This window comes from Henckelia pumila, chromosome 3 (assembly GCF_033568475.1).
Source record: "Henckelia pumila isolate YLH828 chromosome 3, ASM3356847v2, whole genome shotgun sequence".
Classification (NCBI taxonomy): domain Eukaryota; kingdom Viridiplantae; phylum Streptophyta; class Magnoliopsida; order Lamiales; family Gesneriaceae; genus Henckelia; species Henckelia pumila.
Genome location: NC_133122.1, coordinates 191,741,561 through 191,765,946, shown reverse-complemented (window position 1 = coordinate 191,765,946; position 24,386 = coordinate 191,741,561). Strand labels below are relative to the sequence as shown.

The following is a 24,386-nucleotide window of genomic DNA, read 5'->3' as shown; positions in this document are numbered from 1 at the left end:
TTGTCATGGCTCACGTTTTCTTCAGCATGGCCCGGTCCAGGGGCTTGGAGATCGGGGCAGAGGTGAGTTAGGGTCCTAAGGATCGAATCATGGTCAGGTTATAGGCTGGTTAGGGTCTGGCCGATCAGAAATTAGTTGGATGGACTGTTGGTGCGCAGGTTTAGGGTTTTGAGGAAGAAGGCACGGCTGGTCCATGCATGGCCATGAACCAGTGGGGCGTGGACTAGGTTAGGACCGGCAGGACCCTCGGAAGGTTCGGCCGGCCATGGCTGGAGCAAGGCTCCAGGGCTGCTGCTCGCGCAGCCGAAGAGAAGGGGGAGGGGGATCGGGTTTGGGCTGGGTTTGGGGCTGGGTCGGGTCTGGGTGATCCGGGTCAGGTCTCGGGTGTCTAGGTTCGGGTTAGGTTGGTCCGGGTCTGGGTCCGGGTTAGGTGGGCCGGGCTCGAGTTTTTAATTTTTAAGTATATTATGTTTTAATTGGTTTTTGGACCAATTAATTAGAAATAAAATTATTTGGGCTTCCAAATAATTTTATTTGGGCTTTCAAAATTATTTTTTAAGTTAGCCCAATGATTGTTATGGGATTGTGGGCCCATAGAAATTTTTGGGCCAGTCAGTGATTTTATGGGCCAGTCCATGAATTTATATGAATTAATTAGTTAATGGGCCTAAATATTTTTATTTCAAGCCCAATAATATTTAAGTATTTTATTTTAGTAAAAATTATAATTTTCAAAATTATTTAATAATTATGGGGCTAAGTTAGATAATGGGCTTTAAGTCAGGTAAGGGGCTTAGTAGAGAGACCAGCAGTTTGGACCGAAACCATAAAAAATCCCTAAGTCCGAAATATATATTTAATTATTTTAGTGCATGAAAATATTTTAAGTATAAGTATATATTATGACAAATCAATTAAATATATATTACGGACAAATTTTCAGTACATGCATTCATGAAATTTTATATGCTTATGATTATGTATGTGTTGAGCAATAAAATATTTTCTTGATGGAAATTGATGTAGTGTGACATAAGGGTGGTTATCCACCATATGATTTATGAGGTAGTTTACTATCATAGGAGGTGATTTATCACCGCCACGTACGTTGGTTCAGGAGACTGATCAGTCGGCACAGTTAAGGTCACACTTACGGATAAGACCATAGACTGTTTCAAAGAAATACCATGCTCAACTATGTTGTGTATGACGAAGAAAAGATTATGATTATGTTTAAGATTGTGATTCAGCATTTATGTTATGAAAATGTTTCCATGCATGTTCATTTATCATGTATATGTATTAGTATGATTATGTGATGTATTATTTTAACCCTTGATATTCAAGTTTAGACATGTTGAGCCCTTAGGCTCACTACGCTTATATGGTGCAGGTGAGACAGATATTAATTATGTAGCTCCTACCGGTGGTGAGGACGTATGAGTTCACGGAACAGTAGCCCCGTGACCGTTGCAGCTCTATAGTTGATGTTTTAAGATACAGTTCTTTTATTATACTGAGTATCAAACCAGTTACATTTTATTTGTTATTTCCGCTTATGGGAGTTTTTCACTAGTATACTTATTATATTATTTCATGCATGAAACTTTTTTTTAGTTGTTAGTTGTTTATTATTATTTGAAATATTTTATTTAATAAGAAATATTTTTCTTGCATGTTTATACATATGTGTATGGACCTATATGTATAGTATTATTTTTAGTATTTAAAAAAAAAAATTCCGCATTTAGGTTTAAAGAATATTAGATGTTTCATAATCATAGTACCCTTATTTACTTTCGCTACTTTAAAATTTTGATATCTAATTGTATAATTTTAATTTAGTTATGCGAGGTTTATATTTTTACAGATCGTACATGAGAGATCAATTTTGAATTTTTGGATTTAGTACACTATGTATTACTCTTATTCTAGTATGAAATGAAGCAAAATTTGGTTTGCAGTTTGGCATTTCCAAATTATAGACCTTGGGTGACAAAAAAATTGTATGTAATGAGCTACTATCACATATATTCTTTCGATCTCATTCATTTAAGTTTGTGTGTGTTTTCGCATAGATAAGAAAGTGTATGAAAATGTAAATTTTATAAAGCAATTTATTATTTTGTCTTTATTTAATAACTTTTTAATAGAGAAATGTGTATAAATAGTTAATAATATTAATTTAGTTGAGACAAGTTAAATTGATAAAATACGTGAAAAGAGAATCCTAAATATGAAAATTAGACAATATTATTGAAACAGCTAAAAAAAAGAAATGTAATTTAAATAATTGAGACGGGATATAAATTAATAAATTATTATATAAGGATTTTGATTTTTTTGTGAAGTGAAATTTTTCATAATTTTGGCATAAAAAAGTGAACTCATGTAATGCGATTTTCAGTATTTTTGATAAATTCTTAGTATATTAATTATTTTATAAAGATGTCATTGTAATTAATAAAAATCTTTTAGCGGCTAGTCAAAGACTCGAAAGTATCTTGTTTTACGGGGAACAGAAAATAGACGTTAGATTAGATTTACGGCAAACTTTCCGAGGTTTTAATAAAATCCGAAAGCGCCATAGACGCGTCTCGTATCTATTGTATGCTATTTCTTTCGTTTTGGCTCCCATCCCTTTCCTTATTCTTTCTTTAAATTTCTCTGTAATGTCTTTCTCCGTAATCTCACTTTGATAAACGTTGTAAGATTGGGAGTACAAGCGAAGAACTGGGCTGCTTTTTAATTGTAGACAAAGGTATTAATGGCTTTTCTTGTGTGGGAAGTATTGAAAGTAAGATGGTGATGTTCTTGATTCAGTTTATTGTTTGTGTTGAATGTTTCTTAAATTAATTGATGAGGGTTAATGTCCTTTTTTGTGTTTCTTTTGTGGAATGGATTTGGTGGGATGTTCTTGGACTCGAGATTTTGGCTTGAAATGAATTGGGTTTGATCTTTAGTTTGTTTTTAATGAATTTGGATGTGTTGTTATGGGTTTGAAAAAAGAAAAAGGTGAGGTATTAGAATATTGTATGCTGCATTTGTTTATCTTTCTCTTTTGATGAGATGTCATTTGTCAGAGACTGGATGGATTCGCAAGTCACTGTTTTTCTAACTTTGAGAAAAAAATGTGTTTGTATCTTTAAGTTTCTCTGTTGGTAAATGTGAATGATCATTTTTTGTTTTAAAAACGAAAACTTGAACTTTGTTCTTGAATATCACGCATAACAATGTAAATCGAATAATTTTTGCAGGCACTGATTGTTGTGCGTGAATCTTGGTTCTATTGATACGGGTTCAGAAATTACTGAGCGATGGTCATATAAGCGGATAGCCTGATACGTGATTTACCAGACCTGCAAGTCAACTTTTATTGTTGATGGTTGAGATTATCTAACTCATTTGTTAAAATTTGCCATATGGCTGTTGCTGGATTGCACAATGCATCAACTTTTGGTCCTTTATTCGAAGAGACAGAGACTGGAGTTTCGATACGGTGGAATGATCGAGTTATTAGGCCTGGCACCCAGGCATCTTCTCTCTTGCAGATGTGGCGGGAGATTGAGGGTGAGCATGTGGTGAACCATTCTTTTAAGTCTAGACCACCGAAAAGCAATGGTTTTGATTCTGACTGCTTCAGTACCACAACATCAATTGGACAAGGGCATGATAGTGGGGATGATATCTCTGAAGATGCCGATGAGTATCAGAACCGAGCCATAACTGGTTCGGAGATGGAGCATGAGGATAATATTAGTGTCATATCAGAACAATCCAGTTACTTGGGAGACACTGCACGAGAAAAAGTGAGACAAATTTTTCGTTTGTGGATGAATAGCAGTGCTAAGAGCCATTCACCTAACAGACTGCGTATAGACAAGAAATCAGGGCCACAATGTCTGGGGAAGAATGAGTGTAAAAGGGTGAGAATCATAAGAGAATGGGTGCAGACGAATGTCGAGCTGAGTAGCTGTGGCTCCCCTCCAAGAGGTGGATCGTCCGAAGTTGGTTCTCAAATCGAACAGGTGCGAGAAGGATTGGTGATTAATTCTGAGATTGGCAGCACACAGAGGTCTGTTAGAAGATTATGTGGTAGACAAACTCTTGTTGATCTTCTTCTTAGAGCTCAGAGCGAAAGGGAAAGGGAACTTTTAAGAATGTCGGAGAAGAAACCGGTGTCAGGTTTTTCTCATCGTAATCGTATTCAGGTAGTCATTCTGTGGTGATAAACATTTCTGTGTTGCATTTACTTTTACCTAGCTGTCACCGGAAACAACAATATTCTTTCACTTTGACAAATCTCATATTCTTATCCAGGCATTGCTCAGGGGTAGGTTCCTACAGAACAAAAGACCAGTCCCAAACAAGAAACGATCTTGTTCGGTTGCAACAGAACTTGGGTTGCTTAGGCAAAGTACAGTTTCTGATTTGAGGTAATGATAAATATAGATTAAGCTTATAAATGCTTGGAAGTTTGTCACATTCATGGTCTTTGCTGGTAGTTGGCTCATACTTGAACTATGTTTGATCAATGTAAATAATATGGTCTTTGCGTGACTCTTTAAGTTATGTATCAGCTTAATCTTTTTTATGTCCTCATTATTCTAGCTGAACTAACGACTTCCCACTTTTTCTCAAGGGAAGGATTTCTCTCCAAATTGGACAATTCTTTCCACTCCTCAGCAAACAGTATTGCAACAGCTCACACTTTGGCTGATAAAAGTAATTCTCAATCCGAGTCAATATGTGAGGAAGGGGAGGTCACTGAGATTTTTCCACCATCACACCAGGAAGGTGCATTAGGTAGTAACCAGAGTCATTGGGATTCTGAGGTACGTGTATCTGAAGTAGGCGTGCCTGTTTTGAACAGTAGGAGAAGCATTTATGAAGCTAACATTGCCAGAGCTGATAGCCAACAGGATCGAGTGTTGGAATGTGAGCAAGCAATAGGGGCTGACATTGAGTGTGTTCATACTAGGTATGGTAAATCAAACCATATCGTTGTCAGTGAAGACTGGTCGTTACAAAATGAGGATATTAACAAAAATGAATGTCCTGAAATTTTTTATGAAGATGAACTTAGAAGTGGGGCGAGTGAAATAGATGAATCCATTACTTACACCACTAACTTGGGACAAAATGGAAGTGAAGAAATTGATTCACAAGATGCTTCATTGCAACCGGAAGTGGTCCAAGAATATGGCGTCATAAGTTTTCTGGAAGATGCTGCTGATCCGTGGTTTCAACTAACACCACTTAATGATGCTGTAGAGCACGAACAAATGCAAGAATCACTTGAAAATTGGGTCGGTCATGATTTTCAAGATGGTGTTGATATCTCATTCGATACGCCTTCCAATGAGGTCAGAGCATCCATTGAAGGAATTGATGCGTTTTATTTTCATGAGGATGATAATATCCACAGAAAGGAACTTAGGGAACTTTGCAGCAGGTACTGTATTCAAATTTCACTCGAATGATTTCTTAGAGTTAGGCTGTTTACTTTCTTTGAAGCCTTTTTAACTTCCCTTTTCTGCTTTTCAGGAGACGTGTCTCAGGTCTTCTTGGTAGTAGTTTTCGAGAGACCTTAAACGGGGTCCTACAATCCCATGCCCAAAGACTTAGTCATGCATCTTTCGATTGGGAACTGGACAATCCATCATCACCTTCTGTCTTAATTGAGCAAGAACCAGAACAACAAACCGGTGACCAAAATTCAAATAATGACCAAAATTCAAATAATGATTCGCACATTGGAAATTGGACACATGGCTCAAATCTGATCTTGGGAACCGTAAGCTCAGCATTCTTGTATTAAGTGATGTTTCTGTTATTTCATCTTTCAATTATTAACCCAACTTCATTTCTTTCGGACTGAGTTAGAAATGGATGGCTAAATTTTTGCATCAGCTATAACATTATCATGTTACGATGAATTTATGATATTAGTTGGCTGGAATTTGATTATAGGGAAGTTTTCTTATAAATGTATCATGAAATCTTCACATATTCAAGAGATGACAAATCTTTTTCTAGATTAAGAGAAATTAATAAGAGTTTTAACCTTCTAAGCACCGTGTTGCAAATGTACACGGTTTCTGGCCAAAACCACATGAATCTAATGTCTTGCATTCTCTCTTCACTCTATTTCTAACACTCTAACGGCGTATTTGTTTTCAACTCATCAATATTTGTTTTTCTTGTGCTTGTAGGATAATTGGGTGGTCAAAAATGTGTTGACAAACAACATGACTAGTTCAGACGTTGTAAATGAATTGAGAAATGACATAGCTATGCTTCAGCAGAGGATGAACAACATGCAAAGCATGCTAGAATCATGCGTGGACATGCAAATAAAGCAACTTTTCATGCGCCAAGATGTTTCCTCTGTATTAAATAGGTCTTTTGCTTCGACGGGTTAGTATCCAAATCTCTAGTTTGTGGACCGTCGTGATTCTCTCTTTTTTAGCCCGATTTTATGCATGAAATTTTCTGTTGGATTATTTTCTCGTTCATGCAGGCTCAACGGAGTACGACTTTTTTAACGAGGAGTCTCCATGGAATCTCATAAAGAGAGGAATTTGCTGCCTATGTCGTGTTACCAAAATCAGTTCATTGTTGTACAGGTAAGTAAAGAAGATATGCTCCTCATCAGTCATTATACTACAAGCATACGTTTATGTTTTGGAACAAGCTATAAACTAAGGTAAATTGCTTCTATATAAATGCTTCATCGGATTTTTGAAATAATTGCAATGAAACCAAAATCGTTGGTCGTATTCATGGTCCAATTCTTACCTTGGCAAAATGAAATGATGCACATGATCATGTTCATCTTCCTAAATAACGTATTGATCACTTTTTTTTTTATTCGAAAAAGGTGTGGGCACATTTGTCTTTGTTCAGGATGCGCAGAGAATTTGGTCCAGAAAATGGGAAAGTGTCCAATGTGTCAAGCTACCGTAGTTGAGGCCGTTGTAGCTCATTTCATCTAGTAAAAACAAACATGTGGAAATAAGTGAAGACATGGAGGTTGCTGCACGATTTTTCTCTTGTTCAATAACTTACACTAGGTACAGAATATGACTCCACAGTACGTGTATTCAACAGATGCACTAGTTCCTCGAATTTCTTCGGACTAATGAGCTCGAATCATAGGTGATAAAACGTGACGGGCAGCCAGTCAAATGATATATCTGACAAGAAAGTCATCGGCATTTAGATGATGACTTGTGTGTTGATAGAGTTTTACAAATCTATATCACGAGTAGACGACAACTTAAAAGAGTTGCAGCTTGTTGATGGAGATGATTTTTTGGAGTTTTTTTTTCCTCTGGATAATTGATATTGACATGAACTTGCTTTGTTTTGAAACTTTGAACTTGGAAGCATCTATTCAAGTGATGATGGATGTGTTTTCAAGGCAATAAGTATGTTTTGTGCAGTTTGTTGAAGGAATATGTGTATTATGTAATATTAATTGGGGTATTTCTTTTTTATAATTCTAAGTCAGAATTTGCCAAATGATCAAACAACAAAATGAGTTGCGTAACTTGCGTTATATTAAATGATAGTTACAACTTACAACACAAGGGTACTTATACGTTATTTTGAAATTATGAAACAAACTTAAATATATTTTTAAGTCTTCTTTCTATTAAATTATATTTGAGATAGTTTTGTTGTTTAAAAGATAACGTGTAGCATAACATTTAACTGTGTAATGTTTATCATACATATAATATTTTTCAACACAATTCGCGAATATCTCCTCTCAATTAGACAAAAATTCGTGCGCTGGAAATTAAATTTTTGAAACATTTTAACTATTATCTTACTGTATATTATTATAATATAGACTCTTTAACTAACTAACTTTTAATTAATTGACGAAGTATTGAAGTTTGAAATAAAATTACGATTGCATCCTAACTTAATTCCCAACAAAATCAAAATTATTAGACAAGTTAGTCATTTTATAGCCTCTTATTTTTTTAGCCATTAGAAACAAATTTATTTATCAAAATGACACTCGCTATCTTTGTTTGTATTTTAAAATTTTAAATTAGATATTTTTTTCTTGAAATATTTAAATTATATTGTTATTCTTAAACTTTTAAATATCTAATTTATCGTGTGTTTCAATTCTAAAAATAATATAAAAATTAATTAACATAAAATTATTTATGTATAAGCACACATTACGTATAAGAAACGCTAGTATTAATAAATATAATAGCTAGATGCCAGATACGTCGAATGTTGATTGATGTTACTTAAAATCCAAATTTCAAATTATTTAATTAAATTAAAATCTCCAAATTAAATTTAGAATATTATCTCAACTATCCATTGACGTGCTTGAAGAGACTTATGATTCATTAGTAATAACATCAATTTTATTTATTTATTTATTTATGTTATGTTAATCCAACTGACATATTCTTTATCTACAGATCTCTTCAAATAAATAAATAAATGGAAAATTTTATTTTATTTATAAACAATTATAAGTGGCAATTTAAATGCTTGAAAATTTAGAGGGTGAAGTTTACCAAGGATGGACGCTTGATTAAGATGTGTTTTGATAATAAAATTTGAGAAATTTATTAATGTAATATAACTTCACTTGTTTAAATGATTTTATTTTTTTTATGGAGAATACTTGTTTAAATGATTTTGATTCCTCATTAATATGTTCCATTTTTTTTTCCTAATTACAACTAGAGGGTCAGGGGTGTTTTTTTTTTTTTTTTTAACGAGTGTTCGAAACCCAAGCTTTTCTCTTAAAAGAGATTTTATTGGAAAAAAATGATAATAAAGAGAGAAATTGAATGTAATTTAATTTTTTAAAAAAACTATATACATCCCTTTCACAAATCACACATAAAATATTGTGTAGCCTCATATCATCATCATTATCATTATTGTTGAGGATATGCTACAATATATTTGCCTATCTCTACAAGATTCCTCATTGTTGAATATATTATATATGTAGTTCAAAATTAATGTAAAATATCTTGTCAATATTCAGAGTAACTAATAGTCAACTATTCATCACATCTTACCATTCGATCGAATTGCTATTGATATGTGTGTGTGTCTGTGTTTTTTAATTAACAATTAATGCACATCTAATGTATTATTATTATTATTAAACAAGTTTACTTACAACACATAATAGTATCATTACTCATTACTCGATGCTTACAGTGTCATTAAGGGTTGAGTTCAACCTAACACATGAGTATTACTTCAATGATAGATCTAATGTATCATCATTTGCCACGTCAACAATATATAATTAATTACGCCTATGTGTAAAAATACGAGCCATTGGATATATGATTAGGGTATTACTCATATGCTAGGATCTCATTAACCGTCATTAAGCAAGTTTACTCACCGCCACTACACAGAATAGTGTCATTAATTACTCATTGATAAAGTTTATAGAATGCTTTTCACTTACAAATTAAATCAGATTAATATTTTATGTCACTATAATTTATTTTTCAAAAATTTATAAATAATGTTAAATTAAGAAAACGCTAACCTGATTACTCTCTCCATCCTAATATAACGACCATGTTTTCTTTTTATTCGTCTCAATTATGAAATATAAATTAACTAATTTCAACAATTTTTTTATTATCAAAACATTCATTAAATAAAAATAAAAATAAAACTGAAAATTTCTACGTGACCCCGTGTATTTGTTAAGGAGTCATATGTATAACTATATTCATATCACAACATGACCAAATAGCATTAATCATGATCCTCAAATTAACTTGTTAAAAAGAACACAAAATTCTAATATAGGATAAAGAAAAATTTATAGTTTTTTTAGCAGAAATTTTATAGTTTTCAATACATTAAAGAAAGTTATAACGAATCTATATTAATGAGATAAGTCGTCCGATCCACATCACCAATAAAAATCAATATATTTTTATATGAAAAATAAATTTTTTAATAATTAATAATAGTCAAAACGCTGTATGACAAAATTAAACTATATATGTAACAATCTCACAAAAATCTTTATCCATATATTTCTCTCAAAGATTTGTATGTATGTTTCGAAAAATTATAGAAATGGAAGAAAAGGTCCAATTTTCTATGACCTTTTCTTCCATTTCTGAATTACGAATACAATTCATCACACACAAAAAATAATACCTACACTGCATCATAGACAAAAACAATTTTTTACGCCAAATAAGCAATTTGAGATGTACACCTTAATATATATCTTCATATTAATTACAAAATTTTTTTTTACCAACATAAACATATATTTCTTAACTAGTTTTGTATTTAATAATGAAAATTGTAAATAGTATAATTAATAACATGTACATTACAAGACGTACATATGACATTTTTCATGCCATATATATTGAGCTTACCATTGAAAGTTTTTTTTTCCAATAAACTAATTCTCATTTTCCAATCAAGCGCTCTTAGATACATCATTGAGACATCGTGTGTTAAGGATAGCTTGAAATTTCTGGTCTTCCACCGATTCAAACTTCCTCCGCCACGGTCAGCAGCCGCGTGGACCGACACAGGGGACAGCTCACCTGCGACTCCAGCCACGTGTCAATGCAGCCAGGGTGGAACACGTGGCCACAGTAAGGGATCATCTTCACACTCTCTGTGCCCCGAAACTCGGTCAAGCAAATCGGGCAGTCTTCCAGCAGCCGCGGAGTAGCCGCCGCGTCATAGGACAGGAGCGGGAGGGACTTCACGGTGGATGGGTCCAACGGAGGATGGGGATGATTGCTTTGTGCGGAAGAGGCGGCGGCGGAGGAGGTTGGGGAAGGAGAGCTGGGAGAGTTGTCGGAGAAACATCTGCTGTATACGGAGAGAAGACCCATGAAGACGAGGGCCGTGAGAACGATGAGGATGGCCAGAGTCATGGATGAGTTTAGAGATGTGAAGCCGGGGTGGTGCGAGGGTGGTTCCGCGCCGTCCACGGCGGTTGTGGAGGCGTTCTGGATCATGTAGACGGTGGTTGATTGGTCGGAGGTGGTGAACATGGTGGGATATTGATTCGATAAAAGGGAGGGGGAATAAAGAAAGATTCCAAGTTGAGATTATTAATCATCCACATTCTGTACAATGGATGAGACTTGGTTGGCATAGGTGGGGGCTGGGACAGTTGATATATATATATATATAATAGAATATAATATAATATAATGCATTGCATTTATAATCTGTGGATTCTCAAAAGTCAAGCAGATAATATATATCGACTCCAAAATGATATTAGAAAATAGAAATAGAAACGAAGAGCACAACGCTGATAAGCACGAATAATACATTGAAATCGACAAAAAAAAAATGAAATAAAAATTTGTCACTGATAGTTATGTGCCGTTTTCAACCTCTTATGCTATTAAAAGTCAACCTGTATTTTCTTTTTCTTTTTATCCAAACACAAGTTTTTATTTAAAAAATTTTAGAATTAATTCATATCGATATCGATATTGATATTTATTACAAATACTGAGCGGTGTGTGTCATTCATCGCCTATGATAAAGGAAAGGAAGTAGAAGAATACATTACACTCCAAGAAATAAATCTTCATGTATTACAAGTTAATGATTGTATTTCCGAAAAAAAAAAAGTTCAATAATTGTTGTAAATAAAATAGTCTAAAATATTTTATTACTATTTTTATTTTAGAGTGGTCGAGTTGAATACTTGATGCAAAAAATTGTGTTATTTTGAAGATAAAGATGCACTAAAACATATATAAGGTAATAAGTTGGAGATGAGTTTGGAGTCACTCAGAATGATATTTACATCACAAAAATCCGGTAGCTTAGAGATGTGTGTAGCGACGGAATTTTTATGTCACAAATTAGGGATATAAATTCAAATTTCCGTTGCAACTTAATGACTTCAATATTTTTGCCCCTCACATTTTACTTATTTCATTAATTATTATAAATTTTTTAGAATTTGTAATTTTAAATCCCTCATAAATTTCCAGTGGTGCAAAAACTCCCGCACTTATTTTAAATTAGCAATGGAGTTATGGAAATTCAGTAATTTAAAGTATAAACCTAAACTTTTTTTCTTTTTATTCCATCGAAGAAAACTCAAATTTGCATTTCTTGCAACTTTTTGCACTTGTTGGATCTGTAATTCTACAGCAACATTTGGTGTTTTTAATAAGGGGATACGAATATGCTACATGCTGTTTCAACTCTTACACCTATTTACTTTTTCTGTCAGAATAACAATATCAAAATACAAACCTGAGTATTGCTCAAAACTAAAATAAAATACAGCCTGAGTAACTATGTACATGATGTGATGCGATGATAGTTAGATGCAGCAGCTACATTATGGTTGATCTTGAACTATTGACACCACAAACTACAAGAAAAACCTATATACGGAACAATTATACTACCGTAACGAAGAATTAGGCAGCAAAGTTTCGACTTCTCCACATAGAATCATCTTCTACAGCGGGCGAATGGCACAAGTGCTGAGGCTTTGGCCGACCGCTACACATAGAATCATCTTCTACGGCTGGTGATGACATGCAACTTGAACGGTTCTTCAATGTTTAAACACAAAGTGTAGTTCTATCTGAAAAGCATGCGCCTGCATTATACCAGAGAAGATAGAGTTGAAACTCTACAACTTTAAATGCCATCTTTCATGCTAAGCTTTATGTTTTGGACTTCTACTGATAAACGTTGTTTATGGTCCTCTATATCCTTCAATATTGAAAGGAGGTTCGAGCGATATACTTCACACTTCCCATTGGCACGCTCCAGCTCACAGGAAAGCTCGTTAATTTTTTGATCCATGTCATCCTACATAAGAGCAAGTAAAATTTGTTCATCGACATTTTTATTCCAGTCTTCTCCAATAAAATTAAGGAATTTATCACCACAAAACAAGAGAGACCATGAATTGCCACAAGTTTAAGTATTGAATGGTCCCGGCTGAGGCTTTGCAAAACTTTCTATTAGTGAGTCATCTGATGAAGAGCATGAGAGTTTCTTGTAAAACTCGGGTTTGGAAATAGTAGAGGATCACGCAGTAAATACTTTAGCAACAAACCTCGGATAGCTTCAGGGCGAAGCTCCCTTGCCCACCCATGGAACCACGATTTAGCTGAATTTGGTCCTTTGCTGAGAAATCCTTCATGGGCCCATTGGTAAAAGAAGGCTTTCCAACATTTTTCATTGCCAAAGCAACTTTCTTTGAAGCCTCTGCCAAAGCAGCCATAGCGACATTGTAAGAGTCAGAAGATTCGGCTCCTTCGTCTACAAATTTTAATGCCTCATGTCGAAGTGTGATCTGCCGAACGGTATGAGATTCCAAATAGCAATTGAATGGATTTGTAATTCGTTCTTCCAATGCGACATGACTCTTGGCATTTCTTGTCCATCGCTTCAAGATATAATGAGATGGAAGTGTGAGAACATTAGTCACTCTGAATACTGCCAACACATGCCTGCAAAGAAGACCCGAAAATTCAAACATCTGGCAGCTACATGTGGCTCTCATTTTGAGAACATCAAACCTCACATGGTAAGTTTTGTGGTCTTCTCCGAATTTCGCAACTTGATATGTAATGACCTCTCCATCATCCTCCATTTTTGACGCCATAAAAGTGAGAGTGCTAACCAGCTCCTCCTGAAATCTCGCGAATAGCTTTCTTGTGTAAAGATCAGATGCCTGTTTCTCCATAGGAGAAGGAGTTTTCAAAGCTGGTGATGTATTCATTGTATCAAAATCAGCTTTAACTTCTTTCTCATGGCGACTCTCCAACGCTTTTTCGTATAGCTTGAAGAACTGGTTAAGGTTGGTAGATGCGTTAATATATCCATCAAAATACGAGTTCATACTGTCGCTTCTCTGAGTAATAGACATTTCGGCGAAAAATGAGTCACGCAGATATGCAGGGACCCATTGTCTTCTTTCACAATAAATGGATTGAAGCCACTCGTGATCCCTAAGATCATACTTATCAATAAATGAATGCCAGCAAGATTCAAATTCCTCTGTGCTCTCACACAAATTTACACACTTGTGGAAGTCAGATTCAAAATGATGGTGTTTTAGCAACATGTCCGACAATTTCTCTTGACATTTCTTAAAAATATGCCATTTGCAGAAACGATGACGAGTAATTGGGAAAACCTGATTGATGGCGGACTGAATCACAGTGTCATGCTCAGTCGTAAAGGATACTGGAAGCTGCCCCGAAAAAGCTTCCAGCCAGGTCTTGAATAGCCATACAAATGATGCTTCTGATTCATTAATTAGAAAAGCACAACCAAATAGAACAGGTTGTCCATGATGGTTCAACCCTGTAAATGGTACAAACGGCAATCTGTACCTGTTCGATCGGTAGGTGGTGTCAAAAGTGACCGTGTCTCCAAAATGATTGTAGTTGGCTCTGGCCTTCGGGTCAGCCCAGAACACGTTGCATGCACATTGTTCGTCATCCCCTTGCACTGCATAGAAAAAAGCAGGATTCTCGGCTTGCTTCTGCTTCAAATAATCCAAAAGCAACTGAATATCTCCTTCCATACTCCTCTGGCGATTGTTTCGAATATAATTTCTACAATCCACTTCTGTAAACCCAACTTTGCTAATGTCACCATACTCCTTAATGAGGACAGACATGATCCTCCTGGGGCCCATTCCCGCAGCCTGCAAGGTGTCAATCAAGGTCTTCGCAGGACCAGAAATTTGACGATGGGAGCGGAGGCTATGAACTTGGTCAGGGGGCACCAACTCATGATTATGGTCCTTAACGAATCCGAACACTACCCATTTCCCAGAATCCTGTATCTTGACTGACAACGAAGCCTTACACCCCACCCGAGTTATTGTTCGTGGGCGCTTAACTTCTCTATCCTTGGTACGCTTCTCATTCATGTTGCGAAACCCCTCCTTCGCGCAAACAAAAGACCTCTGTATGATTGCCCCATCCTTTCTAGAGCGACGTGAGGAGCTCACACGAGTACTGAACCCAACCCGCCTGGCATATGAGTTATAAAATGCCTTGGCAGCCTCCTCCGACTCAAATTCCATCCCCTCACAAGGCTCAAGATCTGGTTCTCCTTCAGGAATGTAAGTTTGGAAGGAGAAAGCACCATCACCGAATGAACCAACATCATTCGGAGAACCAACAGAAATCATTTCATGACCATTATGAGGCTCCATATCCATATTGTCGTCCCCTCCCAATCCTATATCAAATTCTATCACCGCATTATCCATTCTCAATAACACAAGTCCAATACTCAGAATTACAATCAAGCAAAAATTCAATAGCAAGCAGTCATCCTGCAATTAATGTAAGCATGCAACTTGTAATCAACGCTGGGGAAAGCACAAATAAGAGAGCCTGGAAAAATGCATAAAACCCCAAACAGATAGGATTTCCAAAGTGAAAGGGTATGCAAATCAAGAGAGAAAAAACCCAAATCATTAAACCGTTCCTCTTATCAACCTTGAAACATTTTTGGAAAATCACATAATCAAACCGAAATAAAAATCCATCAGTGAAGAAAAATCATAAAATCAAGCGACGATTAGCTTTGCAACGACGGAGAAAATGAAAAAAACTACCAAAAAGTTACCGGAAACTATGGCTTGTCTTTATGCGAAAAGATTGGGAAGCCGCTGAGGAGCGGGATTCAAAGGGAAGTAGAGTGCAGGGCTGGCGATGGTGTGTTGCTGCATATTAGCATTGCCCTAATTTTCTAGAGGGGTTACTTTGATATTTTGTTATGTTGAGGGACAAATAGATATTTACAAATTTTTTTATTTTTTATTTTTTTTTGACAAAGGGGTGAGGGTTAGTGGTAGGGGTGCAAATGAACCGAACATGTTCGTAAGCTTTACGAGCCCGCTCGATAAATATTTGATTCGTATTCGAGCTTATCGAACTCGAGCCGAATTCGAACATGTTCGAACTTTTTTTCAAGCCGAGCTCGAGCCGAAATTACTCTGTTCGATAGTTCGCGAATAGTTCGCGAACCTTAATATTTAATTAATATAATATAATTATATAATAAATATATATACATTTCAAACTTTTTCGAGCTTTTCGAACCATAATATCCGAATAGTTCACGAATAGGTTCGAATATTTCGAACCAAACTCGAACTCGAACTTCATTTCGAGCCGAGCTCAAGCCAAAATATTTGAAATTATCGAACTTCGAATCGAGCTCGAACTTGAATATACTCTTATCGAGCCGAATTCGAGCCTTAAAATTTTATCATTATTCAGCTCGATTCGGTTCGTTTGCACCCCTAGTTAGTGGGCATAGAACTCGGGTCATCTCCCAAATTTGGATTGGTGATGTCATTTGACTAAGAGGTCATTGATATTAGGGGTGACAAAAATTCCCGAAATTTCGACTCTTATGGAATCTCATCTCACTTTCATCCCGAAAAAATCTCATCCCGAAATTTTCCCTACCCGATTTTTTGTGATTTTTATCACGACGAGATTTTCGATCCATTCCGAAATAATATTATAATATATTTTATTAATAATTTTATTAATATATTATGCTAAATATTAAGTGTTTCAACTCATATAACAATTAAATTATGGTCTTAATTCGCATAACTGTTTATTGTTGAAACTATCGAATATTAGAATCATGAAATGACATTTTTTTGTGTATTTTTTAAACACTAAATTAATAATTTAATTAATTCATATTTATAATTATCTAATTAGAACAAATCTATACTATATTATAATACTTGAGGCACCTAGAAAAACCGCTCATGTGGACACCATCTTTTGTTCCATTTTTGCCTCTCCTTCCCTTCTTATATTATTCCATAATTCCATAATAATTACCCTTCATACCCACAATCCCACTAAAAACCCTCCCACTAACTCCACTTTCACATAAAATAACATAAAAAACTTATTTTTTTATAACACATTAACTTCAATCATAAGACTTTTCAATTTTCATCATATTTTTCATTTGGCTTCTACATTTCTTTTTTCATCTTATTTTTTCCCAATAACATGTTAAGCAAAAATACAAAAAAAATCCAAAAAATAAAATAAATCGTAACTAAAAAATTTCGTTGCACACGCATGCGTGTGCCATGTTTACTAGTATGAATAAAAGATGCAATTTGACAATCTATTTAACAAAATTTATTGAGTAATTTGTATCCAAATATTTTATTAATAATTATTCGATGTGTAATATGATGTTCTTCTTTTGACAAAACCTTAAATCATTATTTGGAATATTTTAATATTATATATTTTAAGTTGGATATTTATTTTTTTATTCAGAAATATAAATTTCTAAATAGTATTTTTTAAAAATAAAATAATCACATTATTTTTTGTTTTTTGAACGAATTTTTGAAAATGAAAAAAACAATTCGGGATTTCCTCCCCCTACTTGACGGGATCCCGAATATTCGGGATCATATTCGGGTCCCGAAATGTTTCGGATACGAGATCAGGAGAAAAAAAAAATTCGATTCTTTTCGGGACGAAAATTAGGTATGAGGGTTACGAGACGGATCCCAACCCTATTCCAACCGCAATTGGCATTTACAAAAACTCTTGAGCTAGGTAATATAGGTTATAGAGAAGGTAAAGGGACGGATTTGGTCAAACGCGATACTCGTCTTGCTTCTTTTTTTTTACCCGTCTTGTACTGTGAACTCGACGAGTCCAATTAAGGTCAGACCCTTTATAACCGTCAAAAGTTATAAAATTGTAGATTTATTCAATAAAAAATTAATAAATTATTAAATTTATTATCCAAAATTATATTAATAATAATATTTGGGACAAAATAATATTATCCAAATTAAAATCTATCAACTTATATTCAATTAATAATTAATAAAAGTAAAATTATCATGTTATATTTTCATATTAAGCATATGATAATAAAATAAAATTATTTTAATCCAAAAATATTGTAAACTAACATTATGGATAAGATATTAATAATTTAATAGAAGAAAAATATAATTATATTATTAATAATATATATATATATATATATACTTATATATTTTATATTATATATATAAGTATATTTTGGCAAGACGAGTTCGGGCCCGGGCGTATTTGACCAAACTCAAAATAAGTTTAGTAGACCATTCGATTGAGCTATAACTTATGCTTTAAAGTACCCTCCGCATGAGCCAATGAGCCTCTGGCTCATGTGGAATGTGGTCCCCTTCAGGGGTCAACCTTTTTTTTTTTTTTTTGAACTTATGCTTTAAAGTTGTAACTGACGCATTAACTGAAAATCATGACGAATAATGGTATTAAATTAGAGCTTAACAGGCAAAATTTTGCATATAAATAGCACTAAATTTATGAGAGAATGTTACACAAATTCTCTGCATCAAAACACATAAAAGTAGAGTAAAGAAAAATCAGTTGAGCAGACGGAGTTCGGTCGAGAGAGAAGGACTTCAGTTGAGCAAGTGCATATCAATCTTTGCTAGGACAACCGAAACATTTTTAACAAATTGCGGTGAATGGGATTTTTGATTTAAAACCTGAAAGTGTTTTAAACATTTTCTAGCATGTGTATTTTGTTTTCAAAGCTTGGATTTCGAATCTGATATTTTATGATGCATTAAAACTTGTGAATTAGTTGTAGGAATGTATATTCTGAACACTATTAAATATCGATTACTTATTACTAGTCTGACCTTTAAAGTATTATCATATAAGAGACTGATATCAATTAGTTACAAAACTTATATAAACGAATTGTGCATGAAACGACTACTGGTTATTCCTGAAAAAACATTTTATTTTTGCTCTGATTTTTGTTCTGAGTTTTCCGTAAATATTTCTGTAAAAAAACTGATTTTAAAAGCTGAGATGTTTCTCCCATTTACTGAGTGACGATCATATCACTCACTTATCCCCCAAAACCATCTCAGATAATAACAAAGGAGAAATTGAAAAAGAGGAACAAAACTAGTTCTGGGCTGGTGAAAAAAAACCAAGAACTCTATTATTCAGTTTCTGTTTAGTTTTCATTGAGTTAATCCACTGCATAGACATTTGTATCTGTTGAAGCATTGTAAATACAATATAATTTCAGTTTTATGAATGATATTACATTTCAGTTTATAAATAAATAGACTAGGTATATTTCTGAATTTTATTTCACAGTTCTCTACACATATTTTCGATTCTAACAAAATTTTAAATTAAGGTTATCAATTTTTTGAAATTGAAATGATATGAGATAAAATGAAAATATTTATAAAATACATAATTGAAGCTAAGGGATATTTTCGAAATTACGAAAAAGTTCATCAACACACCAAAGATAAAAATGTTGGTTAGTATTTATGTTATATGAGCACCACTAGGGTAGTCAACCATGTATGTCGTGAGATGATCCACAGGGGCATAGACGAGTTGGTAAGGTCTGAGATGACGTGGAAGGAGATTCTCCAGCGTTGCGGGTTCGATCCTCGTGTGAAGCATATTCTCTGATGAAATATTATGAGTTAATATGCTCTAGGGGTTGGACATGTTGCTCCCTTTTTTAGGTCTCTGTCACTCGTACACATCCCTCGATTTAACCTCCGCATGAGCCAATAAACCTCTGACTCATGTGTAATTGAGTCCTTTTTGAGCTCAACCTTTTTTTTATTGTATGTCGTGAGATGCTCGTACATCTCATAAAACTTCACTTCAGGAGAAGTAGTGGAATTTACAATTTGGCATTGACTCCTCAAATTCTATGCAGAGACGCATTATTGGCCTCCAATATAATATGAAATGAGATAGTATTTTCTATATATTTAAATCCTACCAAATTCCTAAGAACACCCGCCCTAAACCAATAATATGAGTATTCTTATTGGAGATCCTTCGAGTCCGAGACACCTGTCGGACAAAAGGCAAATCAACCCAATTACTTGAAGCCACAACAGTTCACGAATAATTAAAATACTGAATATATATTTTGTAAAAAATATTAAAAATCTTATATAATATTCAGAAAAATATTTTATTATTATGATATATATTATTTTAAAATGATAGAAACAACATACAAGAGCTAGAATCTTCCTACAATAATTTTTTCGGTGGAGCACATGTTACAATAAAAAACTATATATTTTTAAAAATTTCAAATATAAAAAGTTAATTAAAATTTATGGAATAATATGAGCCAATGGTGAGTATTGAATGGAAAAAAAAAAAGCTAAATAAATATTTTTGATTAAAAAAAAACAAAACTAAAGTGATGACTCAGACTCCCACTGTAGTCACAACTCACTCACACATATGAGATACTTCCCCTAGAATTCCACATGGCTTCTGCGTCTCTCTCGTCTTACAATACAAAGAAACTGACAGAAGAAACCCGAAGAAACCCGAAGAAACCATTAATAATACATTACATATCCCTTTGCGAATTAAAACCAAAATTATCTCAGATGAAAATCAGCGAGAGTCAGAAATAAAGACTAAACCAAACCCATTTGTTTGAATTTGTTGTGAAAGCAGAGATGGTGGAAGTGGATAATGTGAAGAAGATGGTGCTGGAATGGGTGCTGGAGTCTACAGGAGGGGACATTGCAGGGAAAATGGGGCATATTTTGGGGCTAATCAGGCTCTTCTTTTTGGTGCCATTTCTCAGAATTTGTGTGAACATTTGCTTGTTCATGTCACTTTTGTTGTCTCTGGAGTGGCTTCATTTGATGATCGTGAGAGTTTTGGTGAAGCTGTTGGGGAAGAGAGCGGACAAGAGATACAAGTTCGAGGAGATTAAGGATGATTTGGAGGGTGGGAGTGAAGCCTTCCCTTTGGTTCTTGTTCAGATACCCATAGCCAATGAAGTTGAGGTCTGTAATGTTTTTATTTATTTTTAACCCTCTCATTTATGGTTTTTTTTTTATAAAAAAAATAATTTAAAATATAACATGATTCTTATCTACTATACTTTTTTTTTGTTATCATCAAAACTTATGTAATTGTATTGTCTCACTTCTCACAACACACACACACACATATATATATAATATCCGTGAGAACCTACTCATTTTTATTGACCTGTTTTTTTTTTTCCTCGGAAGTAATATTTATTGACCTGGTTTTTAAAACGCATCGGTTGATTGTCATGATTCATGAAAGAAAATTGAAGGATAAATAAATAAGAAAATTTAATTTTTATAGCTAAAGAAGTTATTACATAAAGTTGATTATTATCATGTAATAAATAATTAGTCAAGACGTCTTTTTGGAAAATGATTGAGGCAAATTCTTTTTTTTTTTTTTGGGGTAACAAAGGCAATATTTTTTTTTGTAAGTAAAAAAGTTTTTTCAATAATCACACTTGAAGTAGGAACTTGTAATGATGCTTCCATCCGTAACTTTCGGTTTTCTACTCGAGATCGCCTCTCTTGGTATTTTTTTTAAAAAAATTTTTTATGTTGTTATTATGATGAATTTGTTGATAATACCCATGTGACACCATTAAAAAAATTATTATTATTATGAATAAAATGTGTAATTAATTAAGAATTTGTGTATTGGGGTAGGGCAGGTTTACAAGCTTTCAATTGGTGCAGCGTGTAAGCTCTCGTGGCCTACAGATAGGCTAATAATTCAAGTTCTCGACGACTCTTCCGATCAAACAACCAAGGTACATTATTTACATATATATATGCTTAATCTTCCCTATAATTGTCGTCTAATTTTTGAAACAATTAAAGAAACATTATCACAATTAATAAAACTAATCGGGTCAATCTCATGGCCCATGGGGTTCGCTTTTGAGTGATACAAATAGTGTTTGCAAATACTTAAAAAATTATTATGGATTTTTTTTAATTACAAAATTTGAGCATTTGCCTATAAATACGTACGTCTTCCAACGTACGTGTTCATATATGCTGAATATTTCCTATAATTTTCTACTAATTTCTGAAACAATTAAAGAAACATAATCCCAATTTAAAGTATGAAAATATTTTTTTTGGTCTATTAACTTGCCCATGTTTTGGTTTTGGTCCATTAACTTTTTAAATTTTGGTTTTGGTACACTAAATTTTAATTTTCAATGATAATGGTCCAACTGCACACGTGTCAGCTAGACATTGACACACGTCAGCATTTTCCGGGTGACGTGTGCAGCTGACATGTATGCAGTTAGACTAAAATCACTGAAAATTAAAAGTTAGTGTACCATAACCAAATTGAAAAAAGTTAATGGACCAAAACAAAAACATGGACAAGTTAATGGACAAAAAAATGTATTTCACCTCTAAAGTATTTGGGTCATTCTATGTGTTGTCAACGAAATTCGGAGTTGACTTTCTTTGTAATTTTTTTATTTTTACAAAATTTTCTTTTTAAGCATTTGCAAACACTACCATGGTTCTCCTACGTTGATTTCTGAAAACAGCAAACTTTTCTGGTGCCGCATACAAGTGATTGGAAGTTTTTTTGACGGATTATATCAAAATCAGACAAAACCCGCATAATGTTTGTAAATATTTTCTTGATTTTTCACTTTAGACAAAAGCAACATTTGTATTTATTTTGTCATTACATTTCCTTTTCTGTATTGTTTTTTAGGGTCTAATTGAGAAAGAATGTACTAGGTGGGAAAATGAGGGCATTAATATTAGATACCAACCCAGAGACACGAGGAAGGGTTACAAGGCAGGAGCTCTTAAAATGGGCATGGAGCAAGATTATGTCAAACAATGTGAATATGTTGCCTTATTCGACGTCGATTTTCAACCCGAACCGGACTTTTTGAGGCGAACCATTCCATTTCTCGTGCACAACCCTGAACTCGGCCTTGTACAAACTCGTTGGGGATTTGGTAAGTTGATGGAGTCTCTAAAATTTAGAGAAAATAAATTTTTTGATGTATTAACCTGTTCCATGCATTTTTTGCTTGTTGTTTCATTTATTTTCAAAAGTTAGTTTTTGATTTACTAAATTTTGGTTTTCGGTTATTTTAGTCCAACTACTGATGTGACACTTTAAAATGATTATCTGACATACACTGAAAAATGCTGACATGACAAACTATACAAAAACCAAATTTGAAAAATTAACATACCAAACCAAAAATGGACAATCATTTTCTCTAAAATTTAACCAAACAATGTATCATACGATAACTTATAACTAGATCATGAATATTTTCTTTCCTGAATCGTGATTCATTTGGACGCACATGGAGGGTCACTTATATTTTTGTTTCGTTTTGTTTTTTTTTGTTTTTGTATTTCAGTTTGTTGTTTATTACAAATTTTTGAAAAAAAAAAATCTTTGGCTATTTTTCAGTGAACGCAGATGCATGCTTGTTGACAAGAATGCAGGAAATGTCGTTGGACTTCCATTTCACATTTGAACAAGAAGTGGGTTCATCTGGTTATGGATTTTTCGGATTCAATGGTAAGTATTTATTTATTGCTGCCTTTTGATATGCATTAGGTAAATCTTCGAACTAACGTAATAACCTGCAAACTAAGTTAGTCACGTAAAGCGTACTGAGCCAAAGTGTTGGTAACATCTGACCACGCGTCAAATGTTTATCTACTCTACCAACTTGGACATTTTCTTGATGACGAATAGTTATTATTATTATTATATTATTATTAGGAAAAAAAATGTTTTTTAGTTCTTTATGTTAACCTTTTGTGATTTTGGTTCTTCCGGTTGTCAAATTTCAATTTCGTCTATTATCTTTTGGTAATTGTAGTCACTGTTCTGATGTGACGTTTATGTGAAACTTATGTAATAATGACGTGTTCGTGATATATGTAGTGTCACATCAACAATTACGATGAAAAATGACTAAAATTGTAAAAAATCGAAAGACGCAGGACTAAAACTTAAATACTATAACATTGAAGAGCGAAATCACAACCAAACAAATCTACATGACCAAATAAACAATTTTTTCTTATAATTATTATTTTAGGAAGATTGATTTTTAATTTGTTTATACTTGAGTCTCGAACCTGAATTATTCAATTCAATAATGAACAACTATGGTTATTATTAATTATTAATTATTAATGTGGAAAGATATATGGGTGACTGTTGGTTATTATTAATTAATGTGGAAAATAATTAATCTAAGTTGTTATAAAAATCAATTGAAGCCCATTACAAACCATCATGATTACACATAATTTTATAAGAAAACAAAATGCAAATTTGGACCTATAAATTTCTTTGCGATTTTGGTCTTGTAATCAAGAAGTTAATGCTTGTGAATTTTATTTTTTGCAAGGAGAATTGCGTGTAGTAAAAGGATAAGATTTTCAGGAGTACGGATTTATAAGGAGGTCCTTCGCTCTTTTAACTTTTGCA

At 33.7% G+C, this 24,386-nt stretch overlaps 4 protein-coding genes across 9 annotated transcripts in view; 2 read left to right on the top strand and 2 right to left on the bottom strand.

The window, feature by feature from the left end:
• Positions 1-2,589: 2,589 nt before the first annotated feature.
• On the top strand, positions 2,590-7,479 carry LOC140890540 (uncharacterized). 3 transcript variants are annotated; one of them, XR_012152209.1, is made up of 9 exons: positions 2,590-2,761; positions 3,258-4,211; positions 4,321-4,436; positions 4,643-5,455; positions 5,548-5,797; positions 6,216-6,420; positions 6,524-6,629; positions 6,884-7,076; positions 7,162-7,479. XR_012152209.1 is itself a non-coding variant. In XM_073298405.1 (9 exons), exons 2-8 carry the CDS (start codon positions 3,423-3,425, stop codon positions 6,996-6,998), a joined length of 2,394 nt encoding a protein of 797 aa, XP_073154506.1. In that variant the 5' UTR covers positions 2,590-2,761; positions 3,258-3,422; the 3' UTR covers positions 6,999-7,035; positions 7,114-7,479. The 3 variants fall into 3 exon arrangements, 2 of the variants coding, with proteins under 2 accessions (XP_073154506.1, XP_073154505.1); XM_073298405.1 differs by having other exon boundaries at positions 6,884-7,035; positions 7,114-7,479; XM_073298404.1 differs by having other exon boundaries at positions 6,884-7,479.
• A 3,059-nt stretch (positions 7,480-10,538) lies between these two features.
• On the bottom strand, positions 10,539-11,054 carry LOC140890238 (RING-H2 finger protein ATL57-like). Its single transcript, XM_073297997.1, has one exon. The coding sequence runs from the start codon at positions 11,052-11,054 to the stop codon at positions 10,539-10,541; it is 516 nt and encodes a 171-aa protein (XP_073154098.1).
• Positions 11,055-12,208: 1,154 nt separating this feature from the next.
• LOC140892484 (protein FAR1-RELATED SEQUENCE 5) lies at positions 12,209-15,766 on the bottom strand. Of its 3 annotated transcripts, none has more exons than XM_073301393.1 (3): positions 15,643-15,766; positions 13,106-15,346; positions 12,209-12,855 (listed from the first exon to the last, which is right to left on the bottom strand). In XM_073301393.1, exons 2-3 carry the CDS (start codon positions 15,278-15,280, stop codon positions 12,682-12,684), a joined length of 2,349 nt encoding a protein of 782 aa, XP_073157494.1. In that variant the 5' UTR covers positions 15,281-15,346; positions 15,643-15,766; the 3' UTR covers positions 12,209-12,681. The 3 variants fall into 3 exon arrangements, 2 of the variants coding, with proteins under 2 accessions (XP_073157494.1, XP_073157496.1); XR_012152842.1 differs by having other exon boundaries at positions 12,717-12,855; positions 12,950-15,346; XM_073301395.1 differs by lacking the exon at positions 15,643-15,766 and having other exon boundaries at positions 13,106-15,633.
• Positions 15,767-20,386: 4,620 nt separating this feature from the next.
• The window catches only part of LOC140892485 (glucomannan 4-beta-mannosyltransferase 2-like), a 32,553-nt gene continuing 28,553 nt past the window's right edge, over positions 20,387-24,386 (top strand). For both annotated transcript variants that reach the window (XM_073301397.1, XM_073301396.1), the window contains exons 1-4: positions 20,387-20,893; positions 21,595-21,693; positions 22,629-22,881; positions 23,352-23,462. In XM_073301397.1, coding sequence (XP_073157498.1) covers positions 20,558-20,893; positions 21,595-21,693; positions 22,629-22,881; positions 23,352-23,462 — 799 coding nt within the window. In that variant the 5' untranslated portion in view covers positions 20,387-20,557. The remainder of the gene's footprint in view (positions 20,894-21,594; positions 21,694-22,628; positions 22,882-23,351; positions 23,463-24,386) is intronic.